General features: G+C 42.2%; 1 protein-coding gene across 1 annotated transcript in view; it reads right to left on the reverse strand.

Annotated features, from left to right (window-relative positions):
• Nucleotides 1-21,167, reverse strand: part of tle3a (TLE family member 3, transcriptional corepressor a) — a 66,204-nt gene that overhangs the window by 41,853 nt on the left and 3,184 nt on the right. The window contains exons 5-6 of the mRNA XM_063004135.1: nt 19,352-19,396; nt 5,841-5,903 (exon numbers count right to left, since the gene is read on the reverse strand). Of these exons, the coding sequence (XP_062860205.1) occupies nt 5,841-5,903; nt 19,352-19,396 (108 nt within the window). The remainder of the gene's footprint in view (nt 1-5,840; nt 5,904-19,351; nt 19,397-21,167) is intronic.

Consider the following 21,167-nt stretch of genomic DNA (forward strand, 5'->3'; position numbering starts at 1 on the left):
TCCATATGTCCATCCATCCATGGCAATGTTACTAACCATCCATTTATCTATACAATATCCATATGTCCATCAATCCATGTCAATGTTACTAACCATCCAGCTATCTATATAATATTCATATGTCCATCCATCCATCCATGTCAATGTTACTAACCATGCATCTATCTATATAATATCCATATGTCCATCCATCCATGGCAATGTTACTCAGCATCCATCCATCTATATAATATCCATATGTCCATCCATCCATGGCAATGTTACTAACCATCCATCCATAAAAACATCAATCACAATGTTACTAACCATCCATCCATATACAGTGTAAACCCATCAATCACAATTTTACTAACCATCCATCCAACCATCCATCCATATACAGTATAAACCCATCAATCACAATTTTACTAACCATCCATCCAACCATCCATCCATATACAGTGTAAACCCATCAATCACAATTTTACTAACCATCCATCCATAAACCCATCCATCAGTGTTACCCAAATCCCAAATAAACCCAAATCCATGGTGCAATACTGGTGGAATGGTGGATCATTACTCAGCCAAACCAGCCTGCTCGTTCTTAGTAGTGTGGTCATATGCTAATTCGTAGTCTGTGTTCTTTTACACATTATTACATTCCAAATACCAAAAATGTCAAGTGGTGTGTATATACATTACAAAATGAACTAAATAAATAAGTAAAATTCACTATGAATTCAACCATCTTATTGTAGTACGCTCTAATAAAAAATGATAATAAAAAGGTCCATTTCACAAAAAATTTTATTGTAATGTCCATATATCCATCCATCCATGTCAATGTTACTAACCATCCATCCATCTATCTATCCATCTATATAATATCCATATATCCATCCATCCATCTATATAATATCCATATATCCATCTATCCATCTATATAATATCCATATATCCATCTATATAATATCCATATATCCATCCATCTATATAATATCCATATATCCATCTATCCATCTATATAATATCCATATATCCATCCATCCATCTATATAATATCCATATATCCATCTATCCATCTATATAATATCCATATATCCATCTATATAATATCCATATATCCATCCATCCATCTATATAATATCCATATATCCATCCATCCATCTATATAATATCCATATATCCATCTGTATAATATCCATACATCCATCCATCCATCTATATAATATCCATATATCCATCTGTATAATATCCATATATCCATCCATCCATCTATATAATATCCATATATCCATCTATCCATCTATATAATATCCATATATCCATCCATCCATCTATATAATATCCATATATCCATCTATATAATATCCATATATCCATCTATATAATATCCATATATCCATCTATCCATCTATATAATATCCATATATCCATCCATCCATCTATATAATATCCATATATCCATCTATATAATATCCATATATCCATCTATCCATCTATATAATATCCATATATCCATCCATCTATCTATCTATATAATATCCATATATCCATCTATATAATATCCATATATCCATCAATCCATGTCAATGTTACTAACCATCCATCCATCTATCTATCCATCTATATAATATCCACATATCCATCAATCCATCTATATAATATCCATATATCCATCAATCCATCTATATAATATCCATATATCCATCAATCCATCTATATAATATCCATATATCCATCAATCCATCTATATAATATCCATATATCCATCCATCCATGTCAATGTTACTAACCATCCATCCATCTATATAATATCCATATATCCATCCATCCATGTCAATGTTACTAACCATCCATCCATCTATCTATCCATCTATATAATATCCATATATCCATCAATCCATCTATATAATATCCATATATCCATCAATCCATCTATATAATATCCATATATCCATCCATCCATCTATATAATATCCATATATCCATCCATCCATCTATATAATATCCATATATCCATCAATCCATCTATATAATATCCATATATCCATCAATCCATCTATATAATATCCATATATCCATCAATCCATCTATATAATATCCATCCATCCATCTATATAATATCCATATATCCATCAATCCATCTATATAATATCCATATATCCATCAATCCATCTATATAATATCCATATATCCATCCATCCATCTATATAATATCCATATATCCATCCATCCATCTATATAATATCCATATATCCATCAATCCATCTATATAATATCCATATATCCATCAATCCATCTATATAATATCCATATATCCATCAATCCATCTATATAATATCCATATATCCATCAATCCATCTATATAATATCCATATATCCATCAATCCATCTATATAATATCCATATATCCATCCATCCATCTATATAATATCCATATATCCATCAATCCATCTATATAATATCCATATATCCATCAATCCATCTATATAATATCCATATATCCATCAATCCATCTATATAATATCCATATATCCATCTATATAATATCCATATATCCATCAATCCATCTATATAATATCCATATATCCATCAATCCATCTATATAATATCCATATATCCATCAATCCATCTATATAATATCCATATATCCATCCATGTCAATGTTACTAACCATCCATCCATCTATATAATATCCATATATCCATCCATCCATGTCAATGTTACTATCCATCCATCCATCTATCTATCCATCTATATAATATCCATATATCCATCCATCCATCCATGTCAATGTTACTAACCATCCATCCATCTATCTATCCATCTATATAATATCCATATATCCATCCATCCATCTATATAATATCCATATATCCATCAATCCATCTATATAATATCCATATATCCATCCACCCATCTATATAATATCCATATATCCATCCATCCATGTCAATGTTACTAACCATCCATCCATCTATCTATCCATCTATATAATATCCATATATCCATCAATCCATCTATATCATATCCATATATCCATCCATCCATCTATATAATATCCATATATCCATCTATATAATATCCATATATCCATCCATCCATCTATATAATATCCATATATCCATCCATCTATCTATCTATATAATATCCATATATCCATCCATCCATATAATATCCATATATCCATCCATCCATCTATATAATATCCATATATCCATCAATCCATCTATATAATATCCATAAATCCATCTATATAATATCCATATATCCATCCATCCATATAATATCCATATATCCATCCATCCATCTATATAATATCCATATATCCATCCATCCATCTATATAATATCCATATATCCATCTATATAATATCCATATATCCATCCATCCATCTATATAATATCCATCCATCCATCTATCTATATAATATCCATAAATCCATCTATATAATATCCATATATCCATCCATCCATCTATATAATATCCATCCATCTATCTATCTATATAATATCCATAAATCCATCTATATAATATCCATATATCCATCCATCCATCTATATAATATCCATATATCCATCAATCCATCTATATAATATCCATATATCCATCCATCCATCTATATAATATCCATATATCCATCCATCCATCTATATAATATCCATATATCCATCAATCCATCTATATAATATCCATATATCCATCCATCCATCTATATAATATCCATATATCCATCAATCCATCTATATAATATCCATATATCCATCCATCCATCCTATATAATATCCATATATCCATCCATCCATCCATCCTATATAATATCCATATATCCATCCATCCATCCATCTATATAATATCCATATATCCATCCATCCATCCATATAATATCCATATATCCATCCATCCATCTATATAATATCCATATGTCCATCCATCTATCTATCTATATAATATCCATATATCCATCCATCTATATAATATCCATATATCCATCCATCCATGTCAATGTTACTAACCATCCATCCATCTAGCTATTCATCTATATAATATCCATATATCCATCCATCCATCTATATAATATCCATATATCCATCAATCCATCTATATAATATCCATATATCCATCCATCTATATAATATCCATCCATCCATCCATCCATCTATATAATATCCATACATACATCTATATAATATCCATATATCCATCCATCCATCTATATAATATCCATATATCCATCAATCCATGTCAATGTTACTAACCATCCATCTATCTATCTATATAATATCCATATGTCCATCCATGGCAATGTTACTAACCATCCATCCATCTATATAATATCCATATGTCCATCCATCCATGGCAATGTTACTAACCATCCATCCATAAAAACATTAATCACAATTTTACTAACCAACCATCCATCCATCCATATACAGTGTAAACCCATCAATCACAATTTTACTATCCATCCATCCATAAACCCATCCATCAGTGTTACTACCTACCAACCAACCAACCAACCAACCAACCATCCAATCATATTTAAGTACTATATAAGTACTATACAATGTACATTTAGGTACATATAAGTACTATATACTAGGGCTGCACGATATCAGTTCAGCATCGTCATCGCGATGTGTGCATGCGCAATAGTCACATCGCAGGACGTGCTATGTCACTTAATGCAAATTAAATCAAATACGTCATGCTACAACTTTTTTGCTGCTTGACACAAAGTGAAAATTCACACCGTTCTCATTTTCCATGACACATCAACCAGTGTGTTTGAAAACCTAGGGAGCTGCCTTGCTGTCTTACTACCTACATATGCAGCTGCCTCAGTAGAGAGGATTCTAATAAGTCATTAACTTTTATAAGGCAGGTTATTCGAACGCGCTACTTAGCGATTCCATCGGGTTTCGCGTTTAGCATTTAGCATCTTGCCATTAAAACCAACAGAATGAGGTGGGACAGCGCTAACATGTCAATATAACATCTCGATTCGTGTACAGAAAACTCGTTAAAAATCAATAACTATTTATTTACGTTTGAAAATAACTTTGTCCGCACCGTCAGCCATGTTTATTTTTCTGTGAGAAAAGAGATGCCGCAATGAATTCTGGGATTGCCTTCATCACTAAGGACGCTTCCGATTCTCACTCGTTCTTGAGTCAAAATACCATTGAAATATTAAGTTGCCTCAGTAGTGAGCTTAGTAAGGCATCTCGGATTTCGAACAGGTGTATAGCTGCTCTTTTGTTTGTATATTTTTTTTTAATAATGTTTACTATTTGAAGAGGTTTTGATTGTGAAATAAAATATTAAATGACCCATTTTGTCAATCCTGTTAATTCCCTCATGTGATATTGAAGCTTTCTTAGTTTAATGCTCAGTTTCAACCGAGTACAAAGATGTAGCTTGTCATAATCTTTTGTATCCCTTGTAGGCACCACCCTTTTTCACAGATGAGCCCCTTATTTAGAGTAAGATACATGTATTATTAATAATTTTTTTTAATATCGCAATATATATCGCAGGAAGAAAAAAAATCGCAATGTCAGTTTTTTTCAATATCGTGCAGCCCTACTATATACTGTAGACAATATAAATATGTAACCCCCACCTGACAATAATTATACTGATTAAATATATACTTCTGAACATGCAAAAGCTACGAAGTTATATAAGCTATAAAGAAGACTTTAATTAAGAGCCTATTTTTACTTTATAATAAAGTCTTACATTATAAGGATCATATTTATAGGCAACATAAATACAGGCGGACTTATAAGGGCTCATAAGTATTTTTCTGATATTTATGGCCATCACAGCTGTGTGCTAATGACACTTACCTCTTGTGACAGGAAGGGCATAATCTGAGCCAAAATTGCATTGAGCCTTTTAGCAATCTCTGTCTGCAAGAGAGAAAACAGAAACAAAATGAAGCAGGGAGGGATGGATGAAAAAAAAAACCCAACCCTCACTCAAACCGTTTTAGTGTTTACGACGATTAAGTCAATTACCATGGCAATCAGCGGCGCTTGACTCGGCACACTCCAAACAGCGTGATATTGACATGTGAAATATTTAAAGCATTAGGAGGGCCCGGGAGAGTGGGAGCGCAGCTGCGATGAGTGTACACTCCAAACTGCGCGCGAGCCGAGCCGCGTTAAGAGCGCCATTACACTTCACCCGCCGTCGGCCCGGTAATGCAGTGTACTGCTGACTAGGACTTCCCTGCGACTCTCCGCACCGCATCTCGCGTAGACGTGGAGCAACCCGAACGTCAACGTCGGCTACGCGCGAGCGCTTGAGCTGCGATCGTATTCGAGAGCGTGGCGCGGAATGCTTCGAGTTAAGCCCGGGCTAGGCCCGGCTGCATACTGAAAAGCCACTTGTTGATGTCGGGAATTAAGATGAGGCTTCTGGCTGAGGATGGAAATGTCTGCAGCAGTCGGTAATGAGAGAGGGTGGACCCAGGCCAAATCTGTCAGTATTCTGGGCCCATTCCACCCCGCCACCCTCCTTCTTCATTTTCCCAGCACCGCTAACCACCAGCACAGCTCCCCCCACCTCCCACCCCATCTCATCAATGCAGAACGATCTCCATTCTCTCTCCGCCTGCCTGGCCGTGGTCGTCATGGCAACTGCGACCGAGCCGAGCGCCGTCCGACCCCTCCAACCGCGCCCCCCCTTCCGCCCCTCGTCTCCTATCGCGCCGCAATCATTATGCAAATGCTACCTCGGCTTGACCGTAACAGCCTGTAAAATCATATTACAGGCACGCGTGGGCAGGTCATTAAATTGAATTTTCGGCCTGTCGATCAGACGATCGCGGCGCACGACGACGAAGGTGGATAAAGAGGGGGAACGGTGGCAGCGGAGGACAAAAGAGGACGAAGAGCCCGGCATTATCCGCACAAGCTGGCTAGAATTTATCCTTCCTCTGCTTAGCCGATATCAAAGCGGTGGCGTAGACCTCACAACCCTGACTAAGCCTGTGACCAAGTTAAAAAAAAAAAAAAAAAAAAAGGTGTAATCAGGGAGAGAAAACGAGCTCAGGTACAGATGCATCAACAGGAATTTATGAGGCTCGGTTCAGCCCAGGGCCACGGCCGTGCACAAACAATCGCGCTGCTTTTTCTCCGATTTCTCATTCGCCGGTAAACACGCGGCGCGGTGCGGCGGCGGGAAATTATTTATAACATATTGCTGAAAAATGCCAAGTGGCCGGCGCGGCCAAACGCAATATACGAGATGATGGAGAATCGTTTCCCCCGGCCTCATCGCTCAGTCTGATGAGAAGAGATTCATATTCTGGGCCGGGCGACGGTGATGTCTGGAATAAGCAAGCGGGTGAGTGGAAATCAAAGCCGTATTGAGGCTAATCTTGGGCGGATGGTGCTTAACATCAAAGACGCGGCTGAGTACGGACATAAAAGCGGTTAACAGGACGTGGCCAAAATTCCTCGCCTGCTGCACGCTTCCTGCGCTCTAGAACAACACCGCTGACAGTTCGTTGCACGGGTTGGTTGTTTGTTTGTTAGGATTTCAACGTCCTGTTTTACACTTTGGTTACATTCATGACAGGAATGGTAGTTACTCATTACACAAGATTCTCCAGTTCTCACTCGCTCATTGTCTTAACCGCTTATCCAATTAGGGTGTTTATCCCAGCTTTTCAATGGGAGCAAGGCACACAGTAACACCCTGGACGGGGCGTCAGTCAATCTCAGGGCAGACACACACACACCCATTCATCTATAGGGCAATTTAGCGTCTCCAATTAACTTGACTGCACGTCTTTGGACTGTGGGAGGAAACCGGAGCGCCCGGAGGAGAGAAGAACATGCAAACTCCACACAGAAAGGACCCGGACCGCCCCGCCTGGGGATCGAACCCAGGACCTTCTTGCTGTGAGGCGACAGTGCTACCCACTTAGCCACCGTGCCGCCCGAGGTTAATCAGTTCACAAGGTTAAATCGAGCACAGTCATAGACAATGTAATATCTCCAATTCACCTCACTTGCATGTCTTTGGACTGACGGATGAAACCGGAGCACCCGGAGGAAACCCACGCAGACACGGGGAGAACATGCAAACTCCACACGGAAAGGATCCGGACCGCCCCACCTGGGGATCGAACCCAGGACCTTCTTTCTGTGAGGCGATAGTGCTACCCATTCAGACACCTTGTGGTTGCACGGGTAATAAGAAGCAGTTCATGATTATACAGTGGTACCTTGAAACTCAACGTCAATTGGTTCTGGGAGTGGCGTTGAGTTTCGAGGTATTTTTTCCCATAAGGATGTACGGGAAACCTGTTGATGTGTTCCATGGTCCTGTGGAGCTGCATATATTTTAGGCTAATGTAAAATAATGGGGTTGTTTTTGATACTTGTACACTGAAAAAAAAAAGCTGATTCTTACAGTTTATCAGCACCCCGAGCTATAACACAAGTTTAAAAGTGAAACGGGGAAAATTCAGCTAAACACAGATACGTGTGGACGCTTTCAGAGTGAATCTGACGGTTATTCCACACAAATGCAGATTCGACTCATATGCGCGCTTTGATGACGTATTACCGCACCGCTCAAGCCGAGCGCTGAACAAAGCGACTGTTCATTGTTAATCTGAAATTAAATAACAATATATTTAATATATAGTTATTTTATATACAGTGTATCACAAAAGTGAGTACACCCCTCACATTTCTGCAAATATTTCATTATATCTTTTCATGGGACAACACTATAGACATGAAACTTGGATATAACTTAGAGTAGTCAGTGTACAACTTGTATAGCAGTGTAGATTTACTGTCTTCTGAAAATAACTCAACACACAGCCATTAATGTCTAAATAGCTGGCAACATAAGTGAGTACACCCAACAGTGAACATGTCCAAATTGTCCCCATATGTGTCGTTGTCCCTCCCTGGTGTCATGTGTCAAGGTCCCAGGTGTAAATGGGGAGCAGGGCTGTTAAATTTGGTGTTTTGGGTACAATTCTCTCAAACTGGCCACTGGATATTCAACATGGCACCTCATGGCAAAGAACTCTCTGAGGATGTGAGAAATAGAATTGTTGCTCTCCACAAAGATGGCCTGGGCTATAAGAAGATTGCTAACACCCTGAAACTGAGCTACAGCATGGTGGCCAAGGTCATACAGCGGTTTTCCAGGACAGGTTCCACTCGGAACAGGCTTCGCCAGGGTCGACCAAAGAAGTTGAGTCCACGTGTTCGGCGTCATATCCAGAGGTTGGCTTTAAAAAATAGACACATGAGTGCTGCCAGCATTGCTGCAGAGGTTGAAGACGTGGGAGGTCAGCCTGTCAGTGCTCAGACCATACGCCGCACACTGCATCAACTCGGTCTGCATGGTCGTCATCCCAGAAGGAAGCTGACGCACAAGAAAGCCAGCAAACAGTTTGCTGAAAACAAGCAGTCCAAGAACATGGATAACTGGAATGCCCTGTGGTCTGACGAGACCAAGATAAACTTGTTTGGCTCAGATGGTGTCCAGCATGTGTGGCGGCGCCCTGGTGAGAAGTACCAAGACAACTGTATCTTGCCTACAGTCAAGCATGGTGGTGGTAGCATCATGGTCTTGGGCTGCATGAGTGTTGCTGGCACTGGGGAGCTGCAGTTCATTGAGGGAAACATAAATTCCAACATGTACTGTGACATTCTGAAACAGAGCATGATCCCCTCCCTTCGAAAACTGGGCCTCATGGCAGTTTTCCAACAGGATAACGACCCCAAACACAACCTCCAAGATGACAACTGCCTTGCTGAGGAAGCTGAAGGTAAAGGTGATGGACTAAACCCAATTGAGCACCTGTGGCGCATCCTCAAGTGGAAGGTGGAGGAGTTCAAGGTGTCTAACATCCACCAGCTCCGTGATGTCATCATGGAGGAGTGGAAGAGGATTCCAGTAGCAACCTGTGCAGCTCTGGTGAATTCCATGCCCAGGAGGGTTAAGGCAGTGCTGGATAATAATGGTGGTCACACAAAATATTGACACTTTGGGCACAATTTGGACATGTTCACTGTGGGGTGTACTCACTTATGTTGCCAGCCATTTAGACATTAATGGCTGTGTGTTGAGTTATTTTCAGAAGACAGTAAATCTACACTGCTATACAAGCTGTACACTGACTACTCTAAGTTATATCCAAGTTTCATGTCTATAGTGTTGTCCCATGAAAAGATATAATGAAATATTTGCAGAAATGTGAGGGGTGTACTCACTTTTGTGATACACTGTATATTATATATTGTCCTCCCTTAATATGTGACACTATGGTTCACCTGTGCAATATTCAGTGCAATTTTTGTATTCATATGTGCAATAATAATAATGCAAGCATTTAATTATTTAATTATGTGTAAATAACTTTTTAAATTCTATTTGCTAAATTTTCTTTTTTTCTTCTTCTTAGTTTTTAGCTAGTAGAGTGTTTATTCTTTCTACATAAGTGGGTGCTACTGTAAGAACTGCAATTTCCCTCTGGGATCAATAAAGTATTGATTCTGAATCTGAATCTGAATAACAAACTGATGGGACGTTGAGTTACAAGGTACCACTGTATAATCTGTGTGACATTACGCTGAAGTAACGAGGTGTATCTAACGAGCTAAATGAAAACAGCTGCAGGATAGCTCGACAAACAGAATTGATAAGCCAGCTTAGCTGCCTTATCAGAGATAACCTCGTCAATAGCGGCTGAATGATTGACAGGATCTGCTCAGACTACAGAGTATCGAGCACATTCCTTAAGGGCTTACCAGAACGCTGACAGCTGGCCGAGTGGGGTCAAGGGTCGACTTAACAGTCACTCACTTTAAACCTTTGTACTCTGGCTTGTAATGTACGATGTGTGTGTGAGGGATAAATGACAGCTGTCCGTGTACATGTTTGCTCTCACCACCCTGTAGCTACACGCGGACACGGCGTGATGTGTGTGTTTGTACTTGGGCCGCGGATAAAAATAGGACGTTGTCTCTTTAAGCGGATGAAAGCGGGCCTCTCGAGCGGTGGGTTTCATGCGCCGGTGCACAATTACAGGTACTCGGACCTGTCTAGCACCCCTTGAAGAGCACTCCAGGCCTGGCCTGTCAATGGCGTGCTGAAAGCTGTTTGTCTGTTGCCATCAGCGGCGGGCGGGACGGAGCGAGTCGCTGATGAGCGTTGAATATAGAGGGGAAACGACTGGCGCTTGCGGCCAAGCGCCCCGATCACAAATAATACTTGACCCAGGTGGTCTTATGGTTTAGAAGTACTGAGTCTCAGATCAAATTTTAATCAGTTCATTAAGTTTTACCAGTGTTTTATCCTGGTCAGGGTCTCTGGGCACAAGTCTTTTTCATTTTTTTGGCATTAAGCAGATGCCTTTATCCAAAGTAACTTACAGCAGTGACAGTACACAGTCTGAGCAATTGATGGTTAAGGGCCTTGCTCAAGGGTCCAACAGCAGTAACCTGGCAGTGGTGGGGCTTGAACCAGCAACCTTCTGATTACTAGTCCAGTACCTCAACCACTAGGCTACAACTGATCTACGAGTCCTTAGTCTACATATAAGGAATATTTTAGCACTACTTAGTACTGTCCACATCAGCTCCACTTACCATATAGAAGCACTTTGTAGTTCTACAATTACTGACTGTAGTCCGTCTGTTTCTCTGCATGCTTTCTTAGCCCCCATTCATGCTGTTCTTCGATGGCAGGACCCCCACAGGACCACTACAGAGCAGGTATTATTTAGGTGGTGGATGATTCTCAGCACTGCAGTGACACCGACATGGTGGTGGTGTGTTAGTGTGTGTTGTGCTGGTATGAGTGGATAAGACACAGCAATGCTGATGGAGTTTTTAAACACCTCACTGTCCCTGCTGGACTGAGAATAGTCCACCAACCAAAAACATCCAGCCAACAGCGCCCCATGGGTAGTGTCCTGTGACCGCTGATGAAGGTCTAGAAGATGACCGACTCAAACAGCAGCAATAGATGAGCGATCGTCTCTGACTTTACATCTACAAGGTGGACCAACGAGGTAGGAGTGTCTAATATAACAGAGTGGACAGTGAGTGGACTGTCTGATCCACTCATACCAGCACAACACACACTAACACACCACCACCATGTGAGTGTCACTGCAGTGCTGAGAATGATCCACCACCTAAATAATACCTGCTCTGTGATGGTCCTGTGGGGGTCCTGACCATTGAAGAACAGCATGAATGGGGGCTAAGAAAGCATGCAGAGAAACAGACGGACTACAGTCAGTAATTGTAGAACTACAAAGTGCTTCTATATGGTAAGTGGAGCTGATAACATGGACAGTGAGTGTAGAAACAAGGTGGTGGTTTTAATGTTATGGCTGATCAGTGTATTTAAAAAGTATTTAGCACAGGAGTACAGCACCAGTATAAATCTAATTCATGTCCTGTGATTTAAACCTGACTTGCTGTGCGAAACACGCCACTTCTGTTCAGCGTTCACCCCCCTCCCTTCCTTCCCCCCCCCATGCAGAAAACAGCGAAATGATTGTACACAGTGCGCACAACGATGCTACAGACCTGGCGGATCGAGCTTGGGTTGAAAACGCTAAAGCGAACACCTGTGTGTGTCAACCTGGAACAATACAAAGACTCTCATTTACCGAGCGCGGGGACATGGCGTCACTCTCTGGGCGCGTATTCTCCACCTGACCGCGGGCTGTTGAGTGAGAAAATGAGAGGCGGTCTGGGCTGTCAGCCCTTACTTCCAACCATCCAATATTTTTCTTTGAAAAGGGGCTGTGTGCTCACCCCACAGAGTAAGTGTGTTTGCTTTGGCTGGCGCTAAGAAGGGCCATCCAGCAGTTAGCAAACACTTACTAGTCTCCCTGGTATAAATCATTGATCAGTCTCGGCATCAAGCGGGCGCAGGACGACTCGATCCAGGGCTCTAGACGCGCAGGGGGATGACCTGGCAACGTGGGAGAGGGATCCCCCCCCCACCCACTCGCGCCAGTCATCGGGGCTAAGATATATGTATCGACGGGTAATAACATCCGGTCATGGCGGCTTATCGACACGGCAAAGCAGATGTCAGAAGTGTGTTTTCGCTCGCTGCTACGGCTGTCTGGAGATATCAGACGTAGGGATGTCCCGATCACGTTTTTTTGGTTCCCGATCCCGATCATTAATTCTGATCCCGATCCGATACCGAGTCTCAAACCGATACTTTATTATCTAGTTCTTATCTAGACAATATCTAGAAAATACCTGTTCACACAGTGCACACTTCAAGTACATTACAGTTATTCAAATTAATCCAATGTATACGTTTAACAACTGAATAGCTCTGCAGTGCTGTAGGAAAAAAATTGCCTGCATCCAAGCTATTGCTTAATGTTCTTTTATTTTTACAAAATAAAAGTAAACAAACTTAGTGCAGCATTGTAGTAGTAAAAGTAGAACACTCAAAATGAAGTGAAGGTTCTTTTTGAGGAAAATCAGCCTCCGGTTCCTCTTCTCATCATATAATAATAAACTCGCTGTATTCGGCTGAGTGTTTATTTTTGAGGTGCCGTATCAAATTGGTAGATCGTTTGGTTAAATGATATCTGGTTTGTTTCTTATGAGCCACCGTACTTGTATGCGTGTTGTAACTGTAACTGTAACAAACTTTTCTGTGGTTGTATTGTGACAATGGTTTGATGGACGTTTCTACGCGAAGTGAGTGTGTTTTGACCCTTTGGGGCTTCCATAGTGCATGGAATAGCGTGCTTGGCTGACGCGATGACTCTAGCTGTCCGCTATTCGGTACCGTAACAGAAGAAGTTAATAAAGTGTTCTGCTCCCGACAATTTGTGACATATACCATGTATTTATTTCTTTATTAAGCAAGTGCATCACTACGACGCTCGGTGACATAACTAAGCCAATCAGAGTGCTTGATACTGAGATGTCGTTCAGTCTTGTAACACGTAAACTCGTAAAAGCTGTACGTTATGGTCCCTGAGGTTTTCATACTCGGATTAAAAGTTATTGTTTTGTAAACCGGAGTGATCCTCGACTCACACACCATATAAATAGTAGAATTCTACAGTAATGAACGCAGCTCTGCTCCCACCGCCTCGTGAAACGCTCGCATTGCAGACATTACACTTCACTGTTGGACTTGTTTCACTTTCCAATTTAAAGTATTTCCACACAGCGGACATGCTGACGTAAAACGAAGGATCGGTTTAGGTTCGGTCTTAGTAAAGCCGACACCGATCATTGAAAAAAAAATGCCTTGATCGGCCCCGATTCCGATCTTTGAGATCGGATCGGGATATCCCTGATCAGACGCCGAGGCGTTCGGTGGAGATCCGCATTGAGCCGTGTCTGGTGCGGCAGGGTGGGTGTCTACTGTCGGGTTTGATCCCCGGGTGGAGCGGGTCAGGTCTTTTGTGTCTGGAGTTTGCTGGTTCTCTCTATGTGTGTGGGTTTCCTCCAGGAGCTCCGGTTTCCTCCAACAGTCCAAAGACGTGCAAGTGAGGTGAATGGGAGATACTAAATCGTCCATGACTGTCTGTGTTGGACATTAAATGAGTAATTACCTGTCCTGTCATGAATGGAACCAAAGTGTGTAAAACATGAATTAAAAATCCTAATAACATATGACAATTCCTTCAGACGGCACGGTGGGTAGCACTGTCGCCTCACAGCAAGAAGGTCCTGGGTTCAATCCCCAGGTGGGGCGGTCCGAATGTATGCAAGTGTGTAAAACATGACGTTAAAATCCTAATAAATAAATAAGCCAGCTGATTGGGTGGCCGAACCTCATGGAGCGGACCATACGATGGTGCGAATGAATTCATTCTACTGTGCTGCATGATGGCGAGGTAAGTTTTACTACATTTACTCCTTCGCCTCTAGACTGATCGAGCTGGGACTGGATAAATGACACAGGCGCTTACACGGGCTCGATGGTGGCGGCTGATAAAAGTCAGAGCTCTAAACTGGATCAGTCGATTAACCTGTTTACAAAGGCCTGGCCCTCCCACTCGCTCGGTCCACTGCTCCCACAACCTCCCCCCCCCCCTTTTTTTTCCCTCTCACAACCAGTTTCTAGCTGCGAGATAATTGGCTGACAGGAGCCATCAGAAGAGCGTGGGATCTCACAAACAACCCGGCACGCTGACACACACGGTGGACACTGATGGATCGCCTGTTCGACCGCTCCTCCCTGATGCTATTAACCTTCAGGAGGACGGGGGAGGCTGCCGGAGAGCGGGCTAAACCAGCGTCCTCCGCCCTTATTGTGATGATCCAATTACATCGACGCTCCTGTTCGCTCATCTGGAAAACGGGGCGACGGCATCGATCAAAATAACGCGCGGATATAAACACACGTTTCTAAGATTAGCTTTTGGAGTTTGGGGGAATAACATTCAACATCTGTACTGTCTCACACCTTAAATTTTATTACTAATTTACCCTAATATTTAGTACTTAGACTATATTTTGATAGGCCACATATCAAGCAGTACGATATAAAAGGTAATAATCTACTGTTTTTTTACTAAGAGGGATCTTCAAAAAGTTTCCACACTTTTATATTTTCATTGGAAGTGGTGAGGGTGAGAGGAGCAGTAATTGGTCGTGTCTGAGAGACTGAGAGAGAGCTTACAGTCTGGATTTAGCGCCATCTAATTTCCACCTTTTTGGACGCTCAAAGAAGCTTTAAGGGGAAGAAGATTCTCATGTGATGATGATGTTTGTTTGTTTGTTTATTAGGATTTTAACGTCATGTTTTACACACTTTGGTTACATTCATGACAGGAACGGTAGTTACTCATTACACAAGGTTCATCAGTTCACAAGGTTATATAGAACACAGTCATGGACAATTTAGTGTCTCTAATTCACCTCACTTGCATGTCTTTGGACTGTGGGAGGAAACCGGAGTGCCCGGAGGAAACCCACGCGGACACTGGGAGAACATGCAAACTCCACACAGAAAGGACCCGCACCGCCCCACCTGGGGATCGAACCCAGGACCCACTTAACCACCGTACTGCCCCAATGCTTGTAAATAGTTTACATTATAACTAAGAGGGATCTTCAAAAAGTTTCCGCACTTTTACATTTTGGTTGGAAACGGTGAGGGTGGGAGGAGCAGTAATTGGTCGTATCTGAGAGACAGAGGGAGCTTATAGTCCGGATTTAGCGCCATCCAATTTCCACCTTTTTGGACGCTCAAAGAAGCTTTAAGGGGAAGAAGATTTCCATGTGATGATGATGTGAAAGCAGCGGTGCATCAGTGGCTACATATTTAACCACTACAAATTAGGGAAGTTGCACTATTGCACCAACAGGGGAAACGATTCAGTATTGCATAGTATTCCGTATCTGGCACATTCATTTCCCAACACTCTCCAAAAGCTGCAGATTGCAGCATGAATTATTTACACACTGTTCTGCTATTCAGGCGTTTTCATTTCTGAACATGCACCTCTCGAACGATGATATTTCTGTATCTGTATGTTTGTATCTGTTGGTCCTGGATTTTGTAAAGTTGCTTTGAGACAATGTCTATTGTAAAAAGCGCTATATAAATAAAGTTGACTTGACTTTAGTGGAATCAATGTGAAGGAATTGTTATACCTTATTAGGATTAGTTTTACACTCTTTGGTTACATTCATGACAGGAACGGTAGTTACTCATTACACAAGGTTCATCAGTTCACAAGCTTATATCGAACACAGTCATGGACAATTTTTTATCTCCAATTCACCTCACTTGCATGTCTTTGGACTGTGGGAGGAAACCGGAGCTCCCGGAGGAAACCCACGCAGACACGGGGAGAACATGCAAACTCCACACGGAAAGAGAACCGAACCCAGGACCTTCTTGCTGTGAGGCGACAGTGCTACCCACCGAGCCGCCGTGCCGCCTGAAAGAATCGTTATATGTTATTAGGATTTAACGTCATGTTTTACACACTTTGGTTACACTGGTTACACACTCACCCAGTGTCTGTCTTAACCTCTTGTCCAATTAGGGTCGCGGGGTGGGGGGGTTAGCTGTAGGGGGGTGCAGAAGCCTATCCCAGCTTTTCAATGGCTGCAAGGCACACAGTAAAACCCTGGGCGGGGCTCCAGTCCATCACAGGGCTGACACACACACACACACACACACGCATTCACCTATAGGGCAATTCAGTGTCTACAATTAACCTGACTGCATGTTTTTGGATGTGGGAGGAAACCGGAGCTCCCGGAGGAAACCCACGCAGACACGGGGAGAACATGCAAACCACACAGAAAGAGAACCGAACCCAGGACCTTCTTGCTGTGAGGTGACAGTGCTACCCACCGAGCCACCGTGCTGCCTGAAGGAATCGTTATACGTTATTAAGATTTAACGTCATGTTTTACACACTTTGGTTCCATTCATGACAGGACAGATAGTTACTGGTTACACAAGATTCATCGGTTCAAGTTTTAATGTCAAACACAGTCATGGACAATCTCCAATTCACCTCACTTGCATGTCTTTGGACTGTGGGAGAAAGCATGTAAACTCCTCACAAAAAAGACCCGGACCACTTCACCTGGGAATCGAACCGGGACCTTCTTGCTGTGAGGTGACGGTGCTACCCACCAAGCCACCGTGCCGCCCCTATTTAGTTTGAACAATGTGTGCTTCCCTTTCTCGTTCAACTGCTGCACATTTACTGTCTGCTTTATTGTTTGATCTACAAGGCAGCACAGTGGAGAGAAGGACATAGGTTTGATTCCCCGGCTCTGTTCTCCCTGTCTGTGTGGGTTTCCTCCGGGTGCTCCTGTTGCCATCGACAACTCCAAAGGCATGCAGTCAGGTTAATTGAATCTACTAGAAATTGCCCTCCCTGAGTGTGAGTTTGTGTGTGAATATGTGCTGGGTTTGCCCTGTGTTGAACTGGCAACCGGTCTAGGATGTTTCCTGCCTTTCGCACAATGAATCAGACACACCACAACCAAAACCAGGATAAAGCAGTGGTTAAACTGACAATGAATGAATGAATGTTTGATGTACGGCCGGAAACCTTGTATTTTTATATATAATAGCAAAAATGCTCAAAGCTTTTTTGAACTGGTTACCTTCTGATAAAATATAAACATGGCTTGACTAAAATTGTTTTAAATATTTCCAGCTCTAATACTGGCAGGTTTTTAATCCCTTACTTTTGGTAAAACGATGCTGACATGAGGAAAACAAACTCCTTACACGTTGCTTTGTGCTACCAGCTGCACCCCAGTGCTGCCATATGCTGATCTTCAAATCTCTTGTGATTTTAGGGCATAAATACACCGATCAGGCATAACATTATGACCACCTTCCTAATAGTGTGTTGGTTCTGCTTTTGCTGCCCCGTGCACAACAAACTGTGATGCACTGTGTATTCTGACACCTATCAGAACCAGCATTAAATTCTTCAGCAATCTGAGCTACAGGAGCTCGTCTGTTGGATCGGATCACACGGGTCAGCCTTCGCTCCCCACGTGCATCAATGAGCCTTGGCCGCCCATGACCCTGTCGCCGGTTTACCACTGTTATAGATACTGACCACTGCAGACGGGGAACACGCCACAAGAGCTGCAGTTTTGGAGCTGCTCTGACCCAGTCGTCTAGCCATCACCTTGTGGTCCTTGTCAAACTCGCTCAAATCCTTACGCTCGCCCAAGTTTGAGGATAAAATGTTCACTTGCTGCTTAATATATCCCACCCGCTAACAGGTGCCGTGATGGAGATAATCAGTGTTATTCAATTCACCCGTCAGTGGTCATAATGTTATGCCTGGTCGGTGTATAATGAGCGCCTTCTTAAAACACACGAGTCAGGCGTGCGCATTAAAACTTTCCACATTATGGAACTCACGGCTGGGTTGAATTTACAGCATCTATTTTCCCCCAGCTTTAATTTATAGGGGTGTCTTAAATGTGCTGACATAACGGAGCCTGAACCGTCTCCTCTCTCTTTACTCATTAAGACACCGGGGTCGTCGGTGCCAAGCGCAGAGCTTTAATCTTATCAAACCTGTCTGACCACGCAGGGATGTGCGGTTAAGCCAAGCCCAGGCAGGAAATGGGAGGAAATGATTGTTTATGTAGCTCCAGCTCTCAATAACAGACCGTTATATCTATGAAGCACGCTTTACTCATCCCTGACATACCGGTGTAACTGGGATGACTAGGTTTCTCTCGCTCTACACACACACAAGCGTACAAGCATACAAGTAACACACCCTGTGTTCTCACACCATCCCTAGATCACAGACGGTGTGATCTCTAAGTCAGCGGCAGGAATCAAATCGAGACGGGATCAAAGGCTCACGTACCTGTTTGTGCATTTCGATGTTCAGCCCGTAGGACATCTCGTAGTACTGAAGAGAAAGAGAGGGGAAATTTATTCGCTTTGGCTTTTCACTCAGCATATCCAATCATCAAATATTCTTAGTGCACATCAGAAGGGTGTTTTTTTTTTTTTTTTTTTTTTTCTTTTTCTTTGCAGCTTCTGATTCACACCAGAATTTTAAATCTGGCTTTTTCCAGCCTATGTGCAGAACATTCGAGACGAGTCTGAACCAGAAAGATCGGAGTCAACCAGAGCTTTATGTATATTTACATTTACAGACGCTGTTATCCAAAGAGACTTACAGTACCGTATACACTGATCAGTCATAACATTAAAACCACCTCCTTGTTTTTACACTCACTGTCTATTTTATCAGCTCCACTTACCATATAGGAGCACTTTGTAGTTCTACGATTACTGACTGTAGTCCATCTGTCTCTCTGCATGCTTTGTTAGCCCCCTTTCATGCTGTTCTTCAATGGTCAGGACCCCCACAGGACCACTACAGAGCAGGTATTATTTAGGCTGTGGATCATTCTCAGCACTGCAGTGACTATGACTGGTATGAGTTGATCAGACACAGCAGTGCTGCTGGAGTTTTTAAATGCCGTGTCCACTCACTGTCCACTCTATTACACACTCCTACCTAGTTGGTCCACCTCGTAGATGTAAAGTCAGAGACGATCGCTCATCTATTGATGCTGTTTGAGTCGGTCATCTTCTAGACCTTCATCGGTGGTCACTGGACGCTGTTGGCTGGATATATTTTTGGTTGGTGGACTATTCTCAGTCCAGCAACTCATACCAGCACAACACACACTAACACACCAGCACCATGTCGGTGTCACTGCGGTGCTGAGAATGATCCACCACCCAAATAATACCTGCTCTGTAGTGGAGTCCTGACCATCGAAGAACAGCATGAAAAGGAGAGCATGCAGAGAAACAGATGGACTACTGTCAGTAATTGTAGAACTACAAAGTGCTCCTATATGGTAAGTGGAGCTGAAAAAATTGACAATGTGTGTAGAAACAAGGAGGTGGTTTTAATGTTATGGCTGCCTTGCTCAAAGGCCCAACAGTGGCAACCTGGCATTCGTGGGGCTTGAACCAGCGACCTTTTGACTACTAGTCGAGTACCTTAATTAATAAAAAAAAAAATCCAGCCTTAGCGTGAACGATTTCACAATAGAAGCGTCTCCGACTCCGGATCATCTCTGTTCTATCAGTGCAGCCAGTTAGCACTGGGATTCTTCCTGGTGTTTACCTAACCTTTCATCCTTCCTATCAGTCAGACAAGCTTCTTAATGCAAGTGGAATGTTTAACTAGCGTCCCGGGGTATTGGTTAAAGTCATCCTTCGCGTGTTTACCCATGATAAGAGAACACACTTCCATGGTTTGACCTTGCTTCATGACATAACAGGAAGTTTTCCTTTCTTTGCTAATCATAAAACCTGATCCGAGTCTGCGTCTGAATCCGGGTCTTTTTCACATCGTGTCAATGATTAATCCTGGACTTTAAATCAACGCTGATTTTTGGGATGGCTTCGTGTTCACGTGTCAAATCTCATTATCGGGAGACTGTACGTTTTCCGGCACGATCGAGTACTTTCCCACAGCTGCCCCTGGACCGCCTCCATCACCCCTCACCCAATTTACAGCCACGCATTTGTCCGAGAGTGCCGTCTCCTTGGAGAATAATCAGATCCCTGCACGGAGGGAGGCCGGCACAGAGGAATTGAGAGATTGAAGGGGGAGCAGAAGGGAGGGACACAGAAAGGCAGAGGGAGGGGGGAAA

This window comes from Trichomycterus rosablanca, chromosome 11 (assembly GCF_030014385.1).
Source record: "Trichomycterus rosablanca isolate fTriRos1 chromosome 11, fTriRos1.hap1, whole genome shotgun sequence".
NCBI lineage: Eukaryota > Metazoa > Chordata > Actinopteri > Siluriformes > Trichomycteridae > Trichomycterus > Trichomycterus rosablanca.